General features: G+C 36.6%; 1 protein-coding gene across 2 annotated transcripts; it reads left to right on the top strand.

The window, feature by feature from the left end:
* The first annotated feature begins 3,334 nt into the window (after nucleotides 1–3,334).
* On the top strand, nucleotides 3,335–22,961 carry LOC149577482 (uncharacterized). 2 transcript variants are annotated; one of them, XR_016352876.1, is made up of 5 exons: nucleotides 3,335–3,577; nucleotides 3,672–3,731; nucleotides 4,630–4,687; nucleotides 21,638–21,731; nucleotides 21,948–22,961. XR_016352876.1 is itself a non-coding variant. In XM_089787645.1 (2 exons), exon 1 carries the CDS (start codon nucleotides 20,916–20,918, stop codon nucleotides 21,372–21,374), a length of 459 nt encoding a protein of 152 aa, XP_089643771.1. In that variant the 5' UTR covers nucleotides 20,001–20,915; the 3' UTR covers nucleotides 21,375–21,731; nucleotides 21,948–22,961. The 2 variants fall into 2 exon arrangements, 1 of the variants encoding a protein (XP_089643771.1); XM_089787645.1 differs by lacking the exons at nucleotides 3,335–3,577; nucleotides 3,672–3,731; nucleotides 4,630–4,687 and having other exon boundaries at nucleotides 20,001–21,731.
* Nucleotides 22,962–24,993: the final 2,032 nt, after the last annotated feature.

The following is a 24,993-nucleotide window of genomic DNA, read 5'->3' as shown; positions in this document are numbered from 1 at the left end:
TGTCTCTGAGTTAGATTTCTGATGCTTCTTTCAGATCGAAAAAAGACCTCCGTATGCTCAAGTTATAGCCAAAAAACTGACTGCTGCTCCAAAAAGAACCTTGCTGAAAAATTACAAACACTGGCTTTAATTTGACGGCCGTATACCCATCATGGGAACGTCGTCGGGAAAAAATCTGTTACTGGAAATATGATGTCAGCGATCAAAAAGTGATGCCAAAACGTCGAGAAATGACGTTAGCGTAAGCACCGGAAAAGATGACGTCAGCCTGTCTGAGAGTGATGTCAGTTGTCACAAAGCTGACGTCAGCAAGTCTGAAATGTCGTAGAGCAGCGGTGGAGCAATAACCACTAGTGATGGTGGCACCCGAGAGGAAAACTCGGTAGTGCTGCTACGCTGCATGGCGGGCTGTTAGCGGCGGCGGAGGGCTCCGTTGCAGTAGCGGTGGGCTGTTGGCGGCGATGGCATACTCTGTTGTAGTGGCGGTGTGGGTACCGGGTGGAAGACAGGCAGGGAGCGGGCGGATGGTGGTGGCGGGGTGGCTGCCGAATGGCACTTCGGTGTTGCTATGGCGGCCCCTTTTTAAAAAAAAAATTTTGGCCTTTTCCGTCCGTACAGTCCGTACGACATCAACTTGGAGGCTTCAAAAATTCTCCAAAAATGTCCTATGTCCAAAATTGAAAAGCTTTATATGAATCCTGATTGTAAACGGCCTTTCGAATCTAATGGCGGCATCCGTTTGGGCTAAAAGTGCTTCAAAAAATTGCTCTATCCTCGATTTGAAGAAAAATTGCACAAACAAACTAGGGTTTGTGATTTCAAATCATGGCTTCAAAAAACCTTCGAACAAGAAGCAACAGGGAGGCTCTAATACCATGTAGGAGTTGAGAATCTGACTTTGATAATGTGCCAAGATCACCTGCAGTGCAAATAACTTGCTGAAGAGAAACCTAGAGAGCAAAGAGCTTGAAGAAAAATTCGCACAAGAATGATTCACAATAGGAAATTAGAATTGCTATGTGAAAAATGGAATGAATTTACAATGAGTGAGAGACCGCTTATAAAGGCCTCATGGAAGCTTGTAGAACAAGCTAGAAGGAGGTAGAAGATAAAGATGACAACTCAACACACATCCACAAAAGGTGGAAAATATAAGTATGCTAAAGGGAACAAACTCCCATGTTGTCAACAACTAACCTCAACATGCATTAAATACTAAGTATTAAATAAATGCATGAACCTAAGTAAGCTTAAGTAAATAGAATAAATAATTAACAATTAATTAATTATTTACTCTAACAATTAGAATATTGTTGAACATTATAGAAGGCATTTCCCTAACGTCTTATTGTTATAGATGCATATTTTCTTACTTGTAATCAATGTTATACAAAAATATTTATATCTTCATTGTTAGATGTTTTGGAGTTCTTTGCAAGCATATTTATTAAAGTTCAGCATTTAGAAAGCAATCAACATTTAGATCTACAATATATCTCTTGTGTAAAAAGTGTTTGACAAAATTCTTAGGTCAAGAAATTAGAAAATCAAAATCATAATTACAAGGGATATTACACTGTGCAATCCTAGGTAGGAATACACGCCTTTTTTCTTGATGCATCACACTCTTATCTATTTTTATTATTCTCTTATTTATTTTTTCTTTATGGGTTGATAGATTAAGATTACTAAATAGAGCTATCTATTTTCAAATATCAATCATACAATAATTTGACTAAAATGTGGGTAGAATAGGTGAATTTAGCTTTATTGAATTTCACTAAAGAAGCAAATAAAATATATGATGGAACATAAGAAGCAAGGGCTTTGTTTGAGAATGAGTCCTTGCCTATTGGAAGAAGAAGAAATAAATAAATAAGAAACATAGATTTATGTTTTAATTCAACAACATTCAAAATTTTAATAGATTTTATTAAAAAATTATTCAACACACACACACACACACACACACACACACACACACACACACACACACACACACATATTTGATTGGTAATAAATTTGATTATTAATAATCCCAAAACAAGTCTGACCAAGTCTAGTAAAACTACAAAAAAGGAGCCAAATCCTCCATAGTACAATAAAACTACACCATTTCATGAATGGCTCCCACTTCATTAATATCCATTGATGAAGCTCCCTTAAGCTTGGCCATAAGACATGGAAATGTCAAATCAACTTGAGCTTTGAGAAGACAACAATATTGCTATCTATTTCATCTTCTAACTCATCTACAAGATCGACTATTTTTTCCCCTCCACCTCCCCCCCATTCCATTGATGATTTTTCCCAACCTGTAATGGCATGCCCATTTGAGCAATCTTGAAGAGGCATCACCACCTCTACACCCATAAACCCTTGTTGTCCTCTCTTGACCCCCTCATGTCTGCCAATTTGAGAAGCACCATTGATCCCTTGTTGTTTTCCCTTAAAAAATTGACCTTTCAATATTTTTTTGGGCGCATTCTATCCTCAGGATACTGTTTGTTGATGCCCCTAGTCGACAATTTACCACCTTGTGCATTTTTAAAAACACTATCCTTCATCTTCATTGACGGTCCCACTTGTTGAATAACTTGTGGAAATCTTTCATTCACATCCTATCTACAAGGGTATCACAAGGGTTTGAGATGCACACCTTCTACCCTGTGTTGGAAAAACCACCCCCTGTCAATGTCCTGAGCACCTCTCCATGTGCACGTGGGACAAGATCACAACTAGCCACAACCTACAATTTCAGAGGAGAAACCCTAACTCCATTAGCAGTTGAGAGCACCATCGTGAATATTCTTTTTTTCAACATTTATATTTTTAATGAATTTTAGTGTTAAATTATGGTACTCATTTCTATTCTTGATTAGAATTTCAAAAGTGTGATTCCAAATGGTGATGAAAAAACTTAAACATGATGAAATTTATAAGTATTATCAATTTTTACAAGTATAATTACAAAAGATATATATTTGAATGCTTATTCATATTTATTTTTAAAAAAATATTACATGCTAAATGATTCTATTTTTTTTGACAATTTGTAGAGCTTGAAGAGAAATAATAACTTTTATGAGATCTCACTTTTTTGTGTCAATATTTTAAATCACTTTTGAGATATCATTTTAGGATTTGGTTAAAAATCAAGAATTCTAGGAAAAAATCTTCCTTTCTCCAATAATTAGCCGATAGGCTTTCACCTGGGTGATAGCCCACCAAGAATTCCTCACGTTGCTGCATGCCTTTCTGCTTCTTAGTCAATTTCAGGTACCACCACTGGGATGCCCATGCCAGAGTTCTAGTTGTAGTCGTGTCAATAGCCGATTGCTTACAATAGGGATGGAGGGTCCACGGGTTCACCACATGCATTCAAAGTGTAGACGGATGGAGGCCATAGGTCTACTGTTAGGGCATCACCGACTATCCAGATAAGGAGTGCAATTTCGCCAGGCCGCCTGCCAAATTACTATGGGAGAACCACTTCATCGGGCCGCTTAGGTTTCCTATAAATTTGGCTACTAAGGGGTTTGCTTAAGCGATCACTCCTATGCTACGGGTTCAACAGGTATTCTTTGTCTGCTGCTTTCTTTCTGTTCTACTTACATGCTTGGTGCTTCTCGATAACCTTTCTTAGATCATTCTTTGTTACCTTTTACAAGAAATGGGATGACGGTAGGAGAGGTGGACAACAGTGCTTGGAGTTCTTCTTAATGATTTAGGTAAAAGGCCATTATGCGATTCCATGTTCTATAGGGAATCAGATACGAAATTATCATTGATCAATCTTAATAGCCCATTATGGTGGAGTTTTGTGTTGTCCATTGTAATATATTAATTGACCAATGTTTCTTGATTTGGTTTGAAGTGTGTTTGAGATGGTGTTCTGATTTGGTTTTTTTTGTATGTTTAAGCTGGTGCTTTGTAAAGTTATGTAAGTAATTGGTCTACTGGTTATTATAAGCCAAATACAAAGTTTCCATTGAACAACCATAACCTCCCATTACCATCGAGATTTGTTGTTTAGTGGATTGCAATAACTGGGCCATGCTTTTGATTTGGTTTTAGGTGTAATAGCTTCTTCTGTTGTGAAATTTGGATGTTTAGCTTTCATCCCTGTTGAATACTAGTGTACAAATGTTACCTTGTTCTGCTCAAATTGTCTTGAGTTTGGAAATTTTTTATCAGGGTGAAATTGTTTGCCATTGTGTGGAATCCTAATGTTTTGACAAGCTGACCGAGCCATATGGCCTAATAGATTTGGACTCTCAGTTTTACTATTTAGTTTGTGTTCCTCATCTCTTCTGTAAAATGATCTGAGCTTTTTAACCTTGAGCAGTTGAATGATGAAAAAATTTACAATATCCAGTTAGGGCTGTCTAATATTGTTCCATGCCTTCACTAGCCTAAATTTAGTTGTTGTAGGTATTGGTCTCTTGGAATGGTTATTATCGAAAAAGATAAAAATCAGCTTATAGTGATAAAAAGATAACTAAGGCAATAGTATTTATTAGAATGAGGATTGTTTACTTCTACCAAATCTGCTTCCTTTCCGTTCTACTTACATGCTTGGTGCTTCTTAATAACCATGCTTAGATCATTTTTTGTTACCTCTTATAGGAACTGGGACAACGGTAGGGGAAGTGGACAACAACATTTGGAGTTCTCAGCGATTTAGGTAAAAGGCCATTATGCGATTCCATTTTCTATAGGGAAATACAAAATTTTCATTGATCAATCTTAACAGCCCATTATGGTGGAGTTTTGTGTTGTCCATTGGAATATATTAATTGACCAATGTTTTTTTATTTGGTTTGAAGTGTGTTTGAGATGGTGTTCTGATTTGGTTTGATATATGTTTAAGCTGGTGCTTTGTCAAGTTATGTAAGTAATTGGTCTACTGGTTATTATACGCCAACCACAAAGTCTCCATTGATCAACCATAACCTCCCATTGCGATCAAGATTTGTTGTCTGGTGGATTGCACTAACTGGGCCATGCTTTTGATTTGGTTTCAGGTGTAATAGCTTCTTTTGTTGTGAAATTTGGATGTTTAGCTTTCCTCCCTATTGAATACTGATGTACAAATGTTACCTTGTTCTGTTCAAATTGTCTTGAGTTTGGAAATTTTTTATTAGGGTGAAATTGTTTGCCACTGTGTGGAATCCTAATGTTCTAACAAGCTGACTGAGCCATATGGCTTGATAGATTTGGACTCTTAGTTTTACTATTTAGTTTGTGTTCCTCATCTCTTCTGTAAAATGATATGAGCTTTTTTACCTTGAGCAGTCGAATGATGATAATATTTACAATATCCAGTTACGGCTATCTAATATTGCTCCATGCCTTCACTGGCCTAAATTTAGTTGTTGTAGGTATTGATCTCTTGGAATGGTTATTATTGAAAAAGATAAAAATCAACTTATAGCAATAAAAAGATAACTAAGGCAACAATATTTATCAGAATGAGGATTGTTTATTTCTACCAAATCTTATAACATGTTTTGCAGGCTTAAAGTTTTGCTAATTAGTGAAGCTCACAGCTTAGCCCTGCAATTATTACACTAGGAAGCTATATCCTATTTAGGCTCATCAATAAAAATCAGCTTATAGTGATAAAAAGATAACTAAGACAAAAATATTTATCAGAATGAGGATTGTTTAGCTCTATCAAATCTTATAACATGTTCTGCAGGCTTAGAACTTTGCTAATTAGTGAAAGTCACAGCTTAGCCCTACAATTCACCACAGTCCTTTGTTCAATATATATTTAAACTTAAAGAATAATCTGTAGAATAAACTCGGCCCCACATGTCTATCTTCTGCTCATTTGATTGGAGTTAGTTGACTTCACCAAATTGGATCATACATTACATTCATTCTAACAAGTGGGACATTCTATATGTAACTTAATATGCGCTCAACAAGTTCATTTATCCATTGTCTCATTAGACTTGGGGTTGTCAGCCTTTGAAAACTTATACCAAAACCATTCTGCCCTGAAATTGACAGGAGTTGCGTCCGTCACAAGTGACGTGGTGGACATGAACAAAACCTTGTTTGTTTAAAAGAATGCCTAAATAGAGAAGCAATCTCATGAAGGAATGATTGCATGATAATGTGTGGAGGCTTTCAAATGGGCACCAGACAGACCATGCATAGTATTTGTAAATTGATTTGGATTGAGAATCCCTGATGGTATGTCTCAACGTGGTTGGAAATTGAGGAATTTTATGCCATAGGCAGATACTGCTATAAACATGACAACTATCCCTATATGGACTATTGCCACCACACCCAAGAAATCATGCTTGAATCCAAAATTGTCATATAGAAATTGTCTCACACTCTTTGGAGTGTTGTCACCAGGGACAATTACAGGGCCGGTCAAGTCTCCAAGCTGGGAAACAATAAGACCATCTAGTGTCCATGCAATAGGATTTGCCCAGTAATACCACCTCTACCACAGAGGTATTTGCTGCACCTCCACCACAGAGGTATTTGCTGCAGAATGATTGAAACTGCCAATTCAGAGAATGAAGATGAAATACAAAAAATTATGAAAGCTAAATGAAGCTTCCTCAAAAAAGGGTCGGAAATCTTACTGGTCGAGTAATAAGAAATCCAGAGAATTTACAAACTAGCATACTAATTATGTAAATTGTCCTTATAGAAGTCCTAGAATCATTTTGAAGCAAACTCATCTCCATCATAATACCTAAGAGTTCTGATTTTTGTACCCTTGGTGTTTCGTCACCAAGGTTTTGAACTCTACAAACTAAGAGAGGTATTCGAACTTGCCTTTTTGAAAACAGCTAACATTTTCCTAGAAAATGTCATTATGTCATTAACCGATAGCTGAAAATTGTTTGGTACAAACATGATGACATCTTCATTGCAGTACACAGGTCAACGTGTAAGCCAGATAAAGACTCCTTTAGCACAACATGCTTTACCACTCTCAAGTGATGGTCGACTTTGTTTCCCCGTTCCATAGCATTTACATACATTTTGATGTATTTGAATGAATGCCACTCCATGAACCACATTAGTCATGCTAAGCACAAAAAGATTACTGATTGAAGAGTCCATTTTCTTTGTGCCAATATGATTTCTCTCATTGTCATCTCCTGCAAGTGGAAATGCAATTGGTGATTTCAGATGGTGATAGGGCCTATAAGATCAGAGCTATAATATCATCATTATCCCCTGGTTATAAAATGGGTAAAAAGTAGCCACTAAAATCCTCTGATTGCAGCAAGGATTCACATAAAGATTGAGATAAAGGATTTAGAATTTGGCTTTAAACTGACCAGCTGCATCCATTTTAAATATTTCTAAAGACTCTTCAAGAATTCTACCTTATGTTTCTTTAGTAATCATTGTGTTCAAGAGAGCATATCCTCTCAAAATGGCTATTGTGCTATTGTTGGCAACATAATGCCTTACAAGCAACAAGTAAATGCCCACTCTGAATTATATCTCCCAGATTCAGGTAATTAAATAGGGTCTTCACATCTGCTCTTTCATGATGCTCCCCTATTTGAAGGCAGCAATATTATTGTCTCCTATATGATGCTTGAGCAATGAATCTTTTCTATAGTTCTTCTGTACGTATTCTTCATACTCAATTGACTCTCAGCAAATAGGAAATGGCCTTTGTCAATCGGATTTAGGTATGCTTGTCAATTCATTTCGTCCTGAACATGTTCCATTTCTTGTAGTCATTCATGGGATACTAGATTTAGTTGCTCCCTATCTAAAATTCATTAAGTGCTAGGGCATGCTGTAGGGTTTAATTAATTATGTCTAACCTCCTATTAGGGCTGCTGCCCGGCCAACAACTTCAAGGTTAGTTTCTTGCAAATCTTTGTGTTAGGTCAATGTTTTAAAAGTTCTCAAGAACCTCAAACCAAATTAATAATAATGAATTTGATGTTAGGAATCAGGAATATTAAACCATTTGGCATTCTTAACCATTTCTTCTTCCCCCGAATTTATGGTTATTCTGTTATCATAGTTACTAAAAAACATGGGTAGGTTAGGTATTACTGTCAAAGAAGGGATGACATTATATCAATAAGATTACTGGCAGTGTATATAAAAGAAAACATAATTGACACTCGGACACAAAGATGAAGACATATCTGTATAAAAGTAAACCTAATTGACACTCGGCCACAAAGATGAAGACACATATACATATAAAAGTAAACATAATTGAGACTCGTACACAAAGATGAAGACATTGCATATATATATATATATATATATATATTGAAGGGCCAGGTAGCTGCTGCATTTTCCTCCTCAACATAATCATTGTGCTTCCTTACTAGCTAAATAGAGGAGGATAGGAAGAGAAGAGGGGGAGGGGTATAGAGTGTGATACAAAACATTCATTAAAAATATTTTACACAAACAATACCAAAAGCATAATTGATTACTCTAATAGATTGTGTAGAACATTATAAGAACACTAGATGTCTATCAGAAATAAGGATCACATTTTAGCAGGAAGCAAAATACATCCATAGTAAAACTAATATTCTTAGAACATTATAAGAACACTAGATGTCTATTAGAAATAAGGATCACATTTTAGCAGGAAGCAAAATACATCCATAGTAGAGAAAACTAGCATAGAAAAAAGAACAAAGAAATTATAATAGCAGAGTAAATGTGTACATATCCAATAAGGGCATTGAATACCATACTGAACAGTGCTTGTCATCTGTTGCCCAACTATGTTGCGATGCAGAACCATTGTCACGGAGGACTTCATCCAACACACAGATGTTTATAGAATGTGTACCAATGAGACAGAAACCTCTATCCTCGCTCAAGAGTTCTTGGCACACCGCTGCCTGATTACATATCGAATACCCCCGCAACGCAATGTAGACCATCTCTTTACAGACCCACATGTCTCAGAATTCATCAGCTGTTGTACTTGCACTCTGATGCATATACATTATAGTCCAACTGAAATTTGGTTCCATACACCAGTGGCAAGTGATATAGACAGCCAATATTTACTGGTTGGAACTGCCCAACTGTGGGCAGAACAGATGTTGTCAAGGCCCCAGATGAACAGTTCGAGTTCAGGGTGTTTGCACTACCATGGTGATATATTCAGATTGCAATTTGGCTCTCCCTCAAGCACCATGTGGAATTGACATTTGGTAGAAAAGTGGGGGCCACAGGGGGTGTACTTAACGGTTTCAATCGAAGAAAGGATCAGGACAATCGCTACCGAGCAAATACCAACATGGACACATACGGATTGTATCTGCTCTTTAATATTGCATCCTACCATAGGCAACTGGGGGCTGAAACGTCGTAGACTTCAACATCTTTATTGGGTTGATGAGTTGTACCCAATGTCGAAAGAATTTGTGTGTCCCTAATTTGAGCATCGTAAAAGGTATGCCAATGTTGTGCTGCAGATGGATCAGCTTAACATACCTTGAGGGAAATCATCATTAGGAAAATTAGTAGGACGTGTTTGTTGCAGCTCCTACAGTAATTGGCTCCATGATGCAGCATTCCAAATAGTACTGTGTCTATGTAATTGTTGTACAACATTGTGCAGAGATAATCCGTATGTAACTACTGCAGTTGCTGAATGAAATATACAAAGTACATAGCATTCTCCGTATTGTCTCTTATAAACATATTTGTTTCTCTTACATGGTACACATTTTATTAAGGAGGTAATATAGCCCACACAATCTCAGAGTTTGAAAGAGACCCTGGAAATAACAAATGTTAGGTGTAAAACATATCTAACACATTGCTGTAAAATGTGTTGCCATTTGTGCATATGGTTTTTCCGTTGCTGGAGTCATATATTCATAACAACTACACTGTTAGGGAAGCCTGGAGATGGCTATGACTGTGGCCATCTAACAATAAACAATGTGAAATAAAAAATAACAGATGTAAAATTTCTAATACTAAAATAAACGAAAAATGGAATGCAAGCTGCAACACAAACATGGGAGTCCCCTATGTGTAGGAGCCTTTCAGGCCCCCTTCCCGCTACACTCTAAAATTGTGCAATGATAATTGTGTACCTAAAGTTTTAGAGAACTTGATTCATTTTAGTCTAGTAGCTGCAACTTGTAGATACCACAGGACTGCCAGAAAACTGTAAAAAGGAGGCCGAGTGCCTTCCACTATCCACCCTAATGAGATTGATTATTTCATGTTCATAATTTAATGTCTTCCCACTCTAAGTTCTAACATACTAAATGCATTTCGTGGTCTCATTGACCTTCCCTCAGTCTCAATCGATTGTGGATGTAGTATAGCATCTTGGTTTCTTTCCTTAAATTTGGTTGGATAAAATGTAATAAGAAGCTAAGTTGTATCAAGGGAAAGATGAACTGTAGGGGATTTTATGCCGGAAAATTGAGTGCTATCATACATAATAAGTTTTAGGCGATGGAAAAAATGGACTTTTTACCAAGATTCAAACTTCTGTCCGTATGTAGTACAACGTCTTGCTTTCTTTCCTTACATTTTGTTGGATACAACGCAGTAAGAAGCTAAGTTTTATCAAGTGAAAGATGAACTCCCGGCGATTTTATGCCACAAAATTGAGTGCTATCATACATAATAACTTTTAGGCGAAGGAAAAAATGGGCTTTTTATCGAGATTCAAATTGTTGTCTATACGAGTTTACAAAATAATGGTATACCGCATGCAGTTCCAGATGACTTCTATGGCCTTAATTAGTATTCTATCGATTGTACTGAAAATTGATATTTACAAACAAATTGTTCTGAATTTATGCTTGCTGCTGATCTCTAAACTACCCAACTCTACAGAATTTATTGGGGTGACAAATGCATAAATATTTCTTGAAATGGTTAGTTGACACAAGAAGAGTTGCATAAATATCTAAAAAATATTTCTTGAAATGGTGAGTTGACACAAGAAACGTTGCATAAATATCAGATCTGATTCTATAGAATTTATCAGGGTGAAAAATGCATAAATATCTGATGAAATGGTTAGATGACACACGAAAAAGTAGCATAAATATTGAATAAATATTTCTTGAAATGGTTAGTTGGCACAAGAAACATTGCATAAATATCAGATCTGATTCTACAGAATTTATCAGGGTGACAAATGCATAAATATCTGATGAAATGGTTAGATGACACATGAAAAAATAGCATAAATATTTCTTGAAATGGTTAGTTGACACAAGAAAAGTTGCATAAATATCAAAACACCAGGATTTTCTGAAAAGTTGCATAAATATCGAATACATATTTCTTGAAATGGTTAGTTGACACAAGAAAAGTTGTGTAAATATCTAATCACCAGTATTTTTTGTTCTTCCTTTATTCTGTTGGTTGGATTAGTTAAAGAGAAGTTACCAAGATGGCTTTGTTGGATAATTTAACAACCCATTGAAGCTTATATATGATTTGCTAAGAAGCTCATTATGGTTATAGTTTCGAACAGAATATGAAATAATAGTTGCAATTCTGGCATTGCTTTCTTTTTCCTTTTCTGTAAATAGCTGTTAGGATAGATGAGATCATGTCCTTGCTTTTGCAACATCGTTGTTGTTCATTTCTTGGTAGCTAGCCTTTAATTCTCCATAACATTGGTCTGATATTCCCTAATAACAACTTCTTACGAACATGCTTGAGTATTTCCCTTCTCCATAACATTGGTTTGGTATTCCCTGATAAGGGTCCTCTGTGCTTGAAGCTCATGTATTATGTAATGTGAACCAATTATGATACATACAAGGTTAGCCATTAACTTGATGTGTAGGACCTCATATAAATTGATCATTCTAGTAGCCATCGATCAATAAGTTTACTGAAATTACTATTCAGTTATTATGGTAATAGAGTAGCTTGATTAGGAAGTTATCCCCTGTTATAAATAGGTGTATGGTATCTTCTATGTCATCAATATTGTTTCATTATCAGTAAAGACAAAAGTTATATTTCTACATCTACTAGGAAAGTATTTCCTCCATCGTATTTTTTTGAGTTGTATGAATTTTCTTGAATTTGCATAGTGTTTACAATTGCTATAGGAACACTAGTACGTGGATCTTTTGTTGATTGTATCTACATAATAATGCTTGTCATAGATATAACACTGATTCTTTACCCCCTTACCTTATTTTGGAATGGCATTCCAACTTTAGAGCTGTATTTCTACATATCGAAGTGACCCTGGTTACACCCTTTCAAAATCTTTGCTTATGAGGCACATGTCTGGTTGCAAGTAGAAAGCAATATCAGCAAGCTTGGTTTATACAACTTGTTTCCTTTATGATTTGGTGTCAATACAAGCAATAAAGAGGAGATTGTTGATGTGATTTATCAGTGGGTGGTTTTCTGAGCATTTGAAAAAGAGGGGTAAAAATTTATTAAGACAGAAATTTATTTAGTAAAACATAAATTTGGTTTTCTAGCATACCTCTACTGGCCTAATCTACTTTGGTATGTGGAATAATCTAGCCGTGTAATGGAGTCAAAAGATCGAGCCGATGCCGTTACCATCTCCAACACCAGCCGAGGGAGCAACAACAGGGCATTGACAAACAATAGCACTGCAGAATCAGAGGTAGCCTCTGCACCCACACATGAATGCCCACAGAGCAACAACGAAATTGAAGAGGTCTGCCACAACATTGAACAATATTGTGAAGAGATTTTTTGGGACATAAGGCGTGTATCTAGCATCATGGAGACTGCTACCACCATAAGTGTTGAACGAATGGAACATGCTGTAAATACAACAGAAGCAATGTGCAATGTGGCAGATGCCTTATATAAGTCATCGTGTCAGATCGTACATGCAAAGCTGTATGACATGGATGTCTCCAACATATGGAAATAGGCATTCAACCGTTATGTGAGCAGGACATGGCTGCCTAATGGTGGTAGGATACTATAACCCAGAATACTAGTATTGCAAGATCTGTTTGCCTATGAACCTAATTGTACACAGATGTAAGAATAATTATATAAATTGGCAAGAAATGTAAAAACAATTTTGTGTCGTGTTGTACCCCTGAATCCTTGAAATAGCGATAGCATATATAGGCAGATATGTAGGGGCATAGCACGTGACAGTTAACTATCCATATGACATACATGCAAAGTCTTTAAATACATAACAGGTGTTAATCAGGTTTACAAACAGTAATCTGCAGCTCTGTTATACACATCAGCTTCTCTTGTCTGTAAATAATTTTGAAATGAATTGATTCTATTTACGCATTTGTACTGCACATTGGATGTACTAAGGGGCATTGATAATGTTGTCTATGGGATTCTGCCTCTAAAATTTACTACCCTATATTATCTTTTTCCTACAGCATTTACTGCACTTATAAAACTTAGAGCCATATGAATGTGTGCAAGATCACATCAGTGCTTCTGCCTCCAAAATCAAATACCCAAGATTCTCTTCTTCCTACAGCACTTGACTTTTAAAACTCAGAGCCATATAGATGTGTCAAAGCTCATGTCGCGCTGGCCAACTTAGGAACTTCTTCCCTGCATCATCCCTTTAGCAGCATCTTTCTTACCTCATCCCTCTAATCAACGCCACCTATTTTCCACATTGCACACGCCTTAGTTTAGATAGTTCAGTTTTAGCTCTTGGTATTTACAATTAGGAGCAACAAAAAATAAATACGTTCAATTTCAGATTGCACTATTTCAAGTTTCACATTATCTAAAAAATCCCAGAACAAACCTCATGTAGATCCTCTACATTTAAGCTGAGATTTTTTGAGTCTTTTAACAATTAGAAACACAACATCAAATTAAGAGCATACCCATATATAGCACACACATTAATCTTGCATACTACGTAGGTGACTATTGTGCACTTGAATTACTATGTTTGTAGAATGAACAAAGATACCTTTTGATACTACTCGATGTGATATATAAAAGTGATTAGGACATGATATATGTGATATTCATTATGATTTCGTCAATGAAGTGGGATCTAATATAACCCTAACTATGCATTTACGTCCACTCTGCATTCCAGTGCAACCAAAGTAGCACACATTATGGATACACTCACACCAGATGCTATACATCAGTTGATTACTGGACATAATGTCACTGCGCCTGTCATGCAAGTATGTTCAATCAATAAACTCTGAGAATTCCTAGGTGAAGCAAATTGCTACAACTTAGACATTTATGATGGTGTGCATGTGCACCAAGCGTCACTACCCGCAAAATACAGTGAGAATATTGCCCTTGGTGAAATCAAAGTGGGCTCACTAATATAGCTGACAAAGTATAATTACTCTACATCAAACAAAGCATGGTAAGACAATAGAAGACACACAAATTAGAATAGTTATGCTATGTTCTTATGTCCTTTCATACCTATGATAGTTAACATCCTAACATTACTGCTATTGTAAAATGTCCATATGAAGGTGGATTATCATTCTTGCACTGGAATTGATATCTACAGTGAATGACATAACCGGATCACCAACAAAGCTCGCACTGAAACACACAGATTAAGCAAGAACAACCCCATTGTTGCCAAATATGCATGAACAACAAAAGAACCATTTTGGCCTAACACCGCCACGTCCTCTCAAAGAGTTACCAGATGTCATTACACCAATAAAGGATCTAAATCCATACCAACCATGGTGGACCATGAAGATTCGAGTAACTACAAAGAAGGAGCCTAATCACTATAAGACACAAAGAGGAGCAGGGCACATGTTTAGCTTCAATGTAATAGACGGCAACAAAATAGAAACTTGTGTATGCTGCTTCAATGAATTAGCGAGAAACTACTATGAGAAAGTACAAGTTGGTTCTGTATATCTCTTATCTAGAGGAGCAATAAAACCTGCAAACAAATTGTACAAGAGATTGAATAGTGGATTGGAAGTGACATTGTAAGAAAGCTCAAGACTCGTAGCTTATGAAGATGATAACAATGTTCCAAGCCATACATTCTCATTCATACCACTGGAGACAATTACAACCCTACCCGATAACTCTATGATCAATGCCATAGGGGTTGTAATATGTGTAAAACCAACCTCCACAATAAGAAGAGCAAATGGAACGAAAGTTTCTTGACGCACCATACAATTGCTTGATATGACTCGCAAGCCCATTGATTTGACACTTTGGGGCTCATCAGTTGAGCAAGTGGGCAGCGAATTGGAACAAAGCTACTACTTGCAAGACACTACAGTTCTAGTGGTCAAGGGGGGCTGTGTTACTGAGTTCAATGGAAGAGTACTCAACACCACAGGTAATACACAACTGATGATCAATGTCCAAATTCTAGAGATAGCAGAGTTAAAGTCATGGTTCGATGAAAATGGTGAGCCATTGATTAGCTATGCCCCACAACCTCTTGCAGTATTGAGTATGACAATTCATGACATACATGATCAAACTAGGCATTCTACTCATGCTATAAAGTGCATCGTGAAAGCAACCATTATAGAGGTCAACACAGACAAGCTATCCTACCTGGCTTGCCCCACCAAGTGGTAGGAAAGCAATGCAAGAAAAAGTTGTTTGAAAATGCAAATGAAGAATGGTATTGTGAAAAATGCAACAAGCAATTTACGGAATGCAATTATAGCTACATGGTCCACCTACAATTACAAGACTACACTAGGGAGCTATGGGCAATTGCATTTGATGAAGGAGCAATACAACTGCTTGATATGACTACAAATACATTGCTAGAGCTAGTAGCTGAAGATGATGTAGAGGAAAAAGTACGACAAGTTGTCAGGAATGTACAAAACAAGCCACACATAATTACCTTGACATGTCAAGCAACAACATACAATAATGAAGAACGACTGAATGCAACCATCATATGAGTTGAACTAGTGGACTATGTAACAAAGAGTAATAAACTCCTCGAACAAATCCTTGAGATGATTGCTGAAACATGAAATAGCCCGTGACAGTAAATAAGCACAGGAGGTAGTTAGGAACATGCTCGCTCAATGTACAAATGAAGTTCATGCTTAGGAATGTTTCTCCAGTTATACGTTGCAGCTTAGAGATCTACCTTGTCTTCATCTATTTATATTTGTTGAAATCTTGCTGCAACCAAATACCACCATATCATTGTACAAAATAGCACAGCAATATACCATACTAATGGCACATCTTTCACTTGTATATTTGTCAATATATCAGCCCAGATTATGTAATAAATATACAGAAAAAGCATTGTGATCAGAAAAAAGAAGGCGGCTTGTGCATTCTATTAACTACCAATGTTATCAAGTACCATGGCTTGCTTCGTTGTTACTGTACACTAATGGAAAGAAATAGATCAATTGTGTGAAGCCATTATATTTAAAATTCTATATCATATAGCTCTTTCAAAACCTTGTTTAAACATACACATGAATAGATTAGTCAAATAAATGACGCTTTGTTAATGTTTTCTCTGAATCTCATAATGATTTCATATATATTTTAATATCTATCTACATGTAGAGTGTCTAAAAGAAATTAACACTAAATGATATATATGTAGAAAATAGGTGCAAAATCTTACTGCAACCGAATACCACCATAGCATTGTACAAAACAACACCAGTATACCGTACCATTGGCACATCTTCCACTTGTATATTTGTCAATATATCAGCCCAGTTTATGTAATAAATGTACAGAAAAAGCATTGTGATCAGAAAAAAAAGAAGAAGCTTCTGCATGTTATTAACTACCAATGTTATCAAGTACTGTGGCTTGCTTCATTTTTAGTACACACTAATGGACTGATCTATTATTCCTGCTGTAACATTCATAAAGAAATAACCACACTAAACACATTTCTTGCAATATATTTTCTCTAAAGGATTTCTATAATCATATTTAAAAAAAAAAAATTTACCATTACTTTCCATTGTGACGGATGTTTAATTTATGCTCCTTCAAAATTAGAAAACCAGCATGCTGTATGCAGTATACTATTTTGCCTGCCACATGTCATTTTGATGTTTAGGCTAGTATATATCTGTGTAAATAAGACAACAAATCTCTAACTAAAGCACTGGTGATACTGTGAATCTTCAATTCCTAACGTTTCACCCAGAATTTTGTATGTAATTGCAGGATGGATGTACAGGACATCATTAAGCTAAGGCAGCAGCAATGTAGGCAAAGGAGTAGAGAATACTATGAACACCATAAGGAAGACAAATGTGCATGTAAAAAAATCAAAAAACAACAACAAAAAATAGATTGGGATCCACAAACAAGAGCCAACGCATTAGATGATTTTACACACAACTTTGGGTTCAAGGAAGCACTAAAAAGATTTTGCCACCGAATAGATGCCTTAGGTATCTTACAAACATGCACCGTTTGCAAGGAATCGTACCTAGGCATGCTTTGTCCACTCTAGGAACTCAACAATCACATGCAGAAGATGCCAATGTGAAAATGGTATACATGGATTCACATGTCTGAATAACATGGACCCAGGAGAGTAGCCAACTATTTTGGAAAGGTTAACAGAAGTAGAGGAAATGCTCATCGCTAGAGTCAACCCAATCTTGTAGGTCATGCTACAAGAGGCCAATACAAGTACCACAGACATACAATAAGTTTCCCCCAAGATATCAGCTAGATAGCAAAAGAGCTACCACACAAAATTCAAGATCTAGATGTCCTCATCGTCAGTAGGTCAGATGGTAAGGGTCATTCTTATGAGTGCTATGTAAGCAGGAACCATGTCCAAGAGGCATTATAATACAAAATAAGAAACAATCCGCTGTATCGAGATGTGATTGTCAGTGCTAACCACCTGTCGGAGCTTCCAGAGAAAAGAACCAATGTAGCAAACATCATTCATATGATTGAAATAGTAAATGATGTAATAAATTAGGAGTTAGAGGAAGAAAGTGAAGAAGAGTGCACAAACAATGCCTACACAAATACATCATCCTTTGTACTGGCATTGCACAATAAGTAGCGAGAACTTGATCTCATTAAAGAAGCATTGGATATTACCAATACAAATAGCCAAAAAGTTGATTGGCCAACCATATCATCATCGCTGATCAATGAATATAACATGGTTGGATTGCTCGATATGGCATTCCCAACATTGTTCCCAAATGGTATAGCTCTGCAATTGCAACCAAGGCTAAAAGAAGTTAAAATGCACGAGTATATAGTACATTTGCTAAAATTCCATGACCAACAATTTGGGAGACATCCAAGGTTTTGTTATTTTGTATTCAACCTAATGATGAGACATCATAGCCAAAACTTAGCAACAATATTCGTAAAGCAGAATGTTGAATAAAGTATTCCACTAAGCATGGATGATCTATGAGCCCATATGAATACCCTTCCTGACAACTAGCTAGCTGAGGAGCTCTTGCACTATGGGGGAACGATGAGAGGAATACAACCATATTGGAGCATATGGCACAAAGAACTCTCAAACATGAATCACCAACTTGGCTTGCCTACTCTCTTCTTCACACTTAGTGCTGCTGATACAAAATGGCTAGATTTATAAAAGATCCTTTCTACAGACGGCAATGTGTCGCAACATACAGGATGTCAATGCTTAGAGAATGTAATCAACAACCCACACCTAACATCACTGTACCTACACCAACGCTTTACAATTTTCTGCAAGTAAGTGATTGAAAAACTATTTAAAGCAAAAGAATATTGGTACAGATACGAATGTCAAAGTCGGGGCACGGTGCATATACATGGATTCATTTGGCTTGAAAATGCCCCAGCTATGATCAACATAGATTGGTACAACAACATGGCCATAGAAAGAGCACGCGACTTCTTTGATGTATACATCACTGCGTGGAACCCGTGTAATATAGATGAAAGGAACAATACAGTTCACTGGTGTCATGATGATGACCTGTGCCTACTAGACACCAACAACATCCTTGCCCCAAATGGGTATGTTGACTATGTAGAACTTCTCAATCGAGTACAAAGACACACTAAATGTAAGGATGGGGCCTGCTTACAGAAAAAGGGCCAAACAAAGGAATGCTGCCAGAAAGCCCCTTGGATGGAGCAACTGAATTTGATACTAACATGCGATGAGTTAGGTAAAAAGGAATATACACCTACAAGAAATGATGACAGGCTCAACATACACAATCCTGAAATGTTATCCATATGGCACAAAAATATCGATTGCCAAGTTGTGACATCAAAGGACCAAGTTCTAAAATACATAGTCAAATATGTAGCAAAAGAAGAAAAAATGTTGGAGACCTGCAAAGACATGCTAACTAGAATATGTACCAGCAGTCAGCCAGAAGAACAACTATGAAAGTGTACTGCAAGTTTATGATGGAACTCATAGTGGAATGTGATATAAGTGCCCAAGAGACATGCCACATGCTACAAAAGTTGCCTCTGGTCATGTGCAATAGAACATTTACCAACCTCAACGTAGGACGCAAGATACTACACCGGCTTACTTAGGAAAGAAATAGAGCATAGATACAAAATAGTTACTTACAAACATACATGAACCGACCTGAAGAAATGGAAGCAATATCGCTAATTGAGTCTACCAGGTCATTCTCGTATGCAACACGACGACAAGGGGACAAATGGAAAAAAAGAAAAGATAGAGCCATCATTAATATATACCCAAAATTTTACAGCATTCCAACCAATGACTTCGAACAGTTCGAAACATTCTGTTGGAGTGAATTGCTATTGTAAAAACACTTTAGAAACATTGAATAGGACATCAGACTTACAGAGGATGTAATTATTGCAAATTAGTACCAGTTAAGTTCATATGGATACATTGTGTGGCATGTACCCCGCTCCACTACAGGCATCTTTGAGGCTGATAACCAAGAAGACAATAATGACGAGACAACTTCATTAGAGAACATAGAAATGCAAGAATGGGAACTATTGTCATGCATGGGCCACATAAATTATGACGATCTTGATGATATGTAGATGCTTGGTAGACACGAATTTGATATGAATCAAAATTGGCAAGAACATACAGTACCACCAAATCTACATGATTGTGCATTAGAATTCATAGCCTTGAACAAAATTTACACAACCAAAAATGCTACCAGTCAAGATAGTGCACCCATCTTCAAATAATCGCCTAACCAGGAGGAGGTCCTCAAATAATTACGGAACATAGCAAAAGCCAATTCATCCAGCCTCTACGCATGATAATCCAAGGTATAGCAGGAACTGGAAAATCACACCTAATAAAATGCATATGCCATGCACTGAGGGGTAATGCTCAAATGCAACAACACATTCTAATACTTGCCCCGACAGGAGTGGTTGCATTTAACATCAATGCAACCACTATCCATTCAGCCCTCAAAATCCCCATAAGAGACATGCATCCACTTAATGGCCAAGGACTAACAACATTCCAAGAAGCCATGCGGTATATCAAGTATATCCTAATTGATGAGATGAGTTTCATTGATCCAAAACTACTACTAAAGATTGATAGCAGACTACATGAGGCTTTTCCTAATGACCAATCAACACATTTTGGAGGAAGATCCATCATCCTAATTGGCGACCTTGCACAACTACCCCCAGTACTAGACAATCCCCTGTATGTGGCACACTCAAATGCCCTTGCAATTTGGAGACAATTCCGAACCGTTGTAACATTGTAGACCATATTCTACCAAAGAGGTGAATGCCCTACAAAAATACAATTTAGAGAAGCACTGACCAATATGCGAGATGCAAAACCAACACAGGAAGATTGGGAACTACTAATGACGCAATCAAAACACCAGCTACCGATTGAAGAAAGCAAATAGTTTGACAACCTACTCCACATCTTTTCTACAAATGATATTGTGACTACACACAATCGAAGAATGCTGAAACAACTCAACCGCCCAGTCGCCATATGCACCGCAACAACTTTCTGCAACAATCAAAAAGACTGCTCAGATGAAGAACAACTCCAAAGAAATATGCTCCTATGTAAGGGTGAACGCATCATGCTCACAGTGAATCTATGGACACAGACAGGTCTTGTCAATGGAGCACTTGGCAACATCACCGAAATTGTCTACAATCCTGGCTCCAAGCCGCCCAACGTTCCTGTCTATGTTATAGCTAGGATTGACAATTATACTAGACTAGTATGGGATCCAACAGATCCAAGATGTGTTCCAATAACACCAATTTCATTGGGCAATAGAAGACAAATACCTATCACTATGGCGTGGGCTATCACAATTCACAAATCCCAAGGCCTCACACAAGAGAAAGCAACAATTGATATTGGACAGACAGAATGGCAAGGCCTAACATTCATAGCAATGTCATGAGTCAAATCAATAGAAGGACTTCAAATAGATCTAGCTTTTTCCTTTGACAGATACAAAAAGATATAGAATAATCCATTCACTAATATCAAAAAGAATGAAGAATGACGCCTACATCAACTTTGTTGTACAAGCAATTTGAACCCACCTTCATATGTACTGGTGCCACTTGCCTTGCTAACCAGCATTATGTTTCTATGCCAAAGCACTTATAGGACTGCTACTATAAACCATTACTGATGCCTTCTTCTGTTGTGTACTTTCAGGGGCCACAAGAAGAATCTGTTCATCACTGAAAACGAACTGCACATGTTGGCAGGCAGAAAGTAAAGCGATAACAAGTTTACAAGTATTCCTAGAGTAATACCCACTTTCATGATCCCTGACTACTCTTAGACAAATAGATATTGAATTTTACTAGATAAACGTGCAAATGAAACAAGTAACATAGTATTTAATCTCCATTTTTCCCCTTGATTCCAATACTTTCAAGTGTCGCTTCCATAGTTAGTTACAATATTTCCAACTCTTTTAGTAACATGGTGTGATACCCTGATGTGTTTGCTGCATTCTCAGGTGCCACCCGAAAAATGTCAAGAATCTGATACCCTGCTGTGTTTGCTGCATTTTATTGTTCGTCACAACTAAAAGGCTAACTGGTGGTTTTGGACAAACTTGCTGATGAACACAGGAAAGAAGCAGAGTATTTCGAGGTAATGGAACTGATCAAGCCGGTGCAGATCACAATTCTCCCATCGCAGGCAGCTCACCATCACACTTTTTTGGAAACCATAATTTCACAGCTGCACTTGCACTTTTTGTTTATATATACTAACATCTTGCAACAGAGACCTTTGCTTTTTCAAAGATGTTGTTTCGGTCTTATACTTTCATGTGCAAGTGCATTGGTTTCAACTGGCTGACTGCTAATCTTTTGTTATAGACTCTGAAAATCGGGCACACAAACTACTCAATCCTATGAAGGCCTAGCTGCACCCGCCTTTTCTTTGAATAAGTTTCGTTCCTCTGTTATTCTGCCATATAAAAGCAGGATTTCTTAGCTAATGACTGGTACATAATTCCTATTTATTCTTTTTGATATTAGGCATGCGTTGCAAGAGACTGTGTGACACACCATGCGAAATACATGGAACTCAAATAAGTACTTATCTCCTTTGGTGGTTCTGTTTTGACCCTCGTCCATGGATCACAAGTTAGATAATCTCAAATTGTTGTGTATCGATTTTCTTTTATATTTAGATAATGTTCCTGTATTACATTTTGTTTGAAGTTGACTCCTGATGATGTGTGTTGTAGATAACATCTACAACGAAATTAGTAAAATGTTGCAGTCATATTACTGTGCTTTCTGAATCGGTGTGGGAATTGTGCACATCAAATGGATTGTATAATTTCTGGTAATATTATTGTGATGGCTGACTGAGTTCGTCTTTGTTACCAAACAATTATGGCTCCACTGAGCTTTGTGTCATCATTTCAACCTCATATTGGGTTAAAGTTTAGTTCATCCATAGAGAATATTCATTCTATAACTGTGTTCTGATTCATCTCATACTGCTCTATTGTGCTACAATCTTTGACACACATTATGTTAAAGAGTAAAATGTTGCATCTTTCCCGAGTATTGTCTCATTTTGAAGGACTGCATCTCCCTCTGATCAAGCACTCCCTTTGAATATTGTCTTTTTAATTCTAATCCTAGTTCATGCGGGATCATAGCCTATAGATGCATCTCAGTACTAGTTGCTAATTGTATTTTGTTTAGAGTAGTAGCTGCCATCAATGTACCATTCGATTGTAGTTGGCCCTTGCTAGAATTCAACTCAGCCTTTCAAACTAGCATCTGCCTTTTTCCCTTTCTTAATAGGGGCTGGCCTCTTCCACTGGATTGCTATTAGAATAAAGAAAATGGTTAACACGGATGAATATCCATGATCCTCAAACATGATCCATATTCTGTAACCACTGTTTTGTCCAAGTTAACACTTAGTCTCCACAAGCAATCCCTATCTATACTGTCTCCAATTAAATTTAATTGCAACATAATAATTTGAGAGGTGGAGGGAATGACTGTCTATGGTTGGCGACAGCCAAATTGGGACATTGATAGCAGACTGTTATTTGCAGACAAAAGAATCATCGTTTGTTAGGTTTCTATGGCTTGAGAAAATGTACCCAACTCTGAAACCTCAATATCCTTGATAAAAAGTCTACCTGTTATCATTATCTACTAGAGCTTTCTTTCATGTTTGAATGGCGCCATATCTGCCGAGCCTCGGAAAGCCCAAATTGTTAATTTTTACCTTGATCATTACTATTGTAGTTGCCATTATCCACCATCGCTTTCAAATATTTCCAAGGCACTATTTTTGTGGACACCCGAAAGCCGAATCTAAATAATTACTTTGAAAATCCTCCGGCAAAAATTCTATTACTGAAAATCTATAAAATTTACATCGATTTATAAGTCTGCAAATTACAGCAGGGGCTTGAAAGACCATTACTGCTGCATGTTCTTAACAATACTAACTATTATATGAGATTTAAAGATATAAATGTCTTTTAGAAAATGAATTTTTGATAAAGAAAATAACAATTTTCATTTGATTGCATGAATTTTGTCAATTATGGAATTTAATAATATCAGATTTCTACAATCCATGACAAAATAAAAAATTATCTTAATTATACAAAAATTCACAATTAGAACCACAAATAAAAATTACATTAACAAAGAAGAAATATTCACTTGATCATATTTCCAATTGAATGGAATGGTTCCAAAAGAAATACTTTGCACTAAAAAAGAATTTTGAAGACTTGAGTTTTAGTTTTGAGAATATAGGAGAAAATAATGATGTAGCTATTATATATATCTCTAATTCTGAAAATGAAATGAAAGCATATCTATAATGATGCAGCTATTATATATATCTCTAATTCTGAAAATAAAATGAAAGCATATCTCTCTGATTCTGAAATTGAAATGATAGCATGTGAGTCTGAAGGTCACATCAAAGCGAATAGATTGGAGAAAGAAGATGATGATGAGTGGATACAAATCTTCAAGGACAAGCTTGCAAAAAGCTTTAAAGAATTTCAAGATTCATATTTTCAGAAATTGCAGTAGAGTATTAGGGATTCTGAAGAAAAACTGACAACTGTAAGTTTTGAAAATATTATAATCAAATATTAGCTATTCAAACATTATTTGGAATATGACAATTTTGATGAAGTTTAATATTTGAGATTTCCTTATTTTGCCATGTTATATGTCATTATGAATGTTTTATTTGTTCATGTTTTTTATGGACAAAGGTAGTGATTTTCTTTTTTGTTTGCTCTTGTAGATACTAAAATCTTGTCCTTCGTAATGCTCTGATGCCACCTCCACTCCACATTACAACAACAATGCCTATCGGCTGTACCCTTGGACCCTACCGGGGCACAAGCACTAGTAGATTATAACATATACTTTAAAGATCAATTGAAAATAACAATTATAAATTTAGAAACAATACACACGCGCGCGCACACACACACACACACATACATGTGTGTGTGTGTGTGTGTGTGAAATGTCCCTTTCTCTGATTTTATA

Source organism: Cupressus sempervirens, chromosome 1 (assembly GCF_028749045.1).
Source record: "Cupressus sempervirens isolate cs-2001-9-10 chromosome 1, ASM2874904v1, whole genome shotgun sequence".
NCBI lineage: Eukaryota > Viridiplantae > Streptophyta > Pinopsida > Cupressales > Cupressaceae > Cupressus > Cupressus sempervirens.
The sequence above is the reverse complement of the archived record's forward strand: the minus strand, read 5'-3'. Positions and strand labels throughout refer to the sequence as shown.

Excerpts from the sequence above, each read along its gene's own strand:
- LOC149577482 (XM_089787645.1), top strand. The coding sequence starts at position 20,916 with ATGCTGAAACAACTCAACCGCCCAGTCGCCATATGCACCGCAACAACT.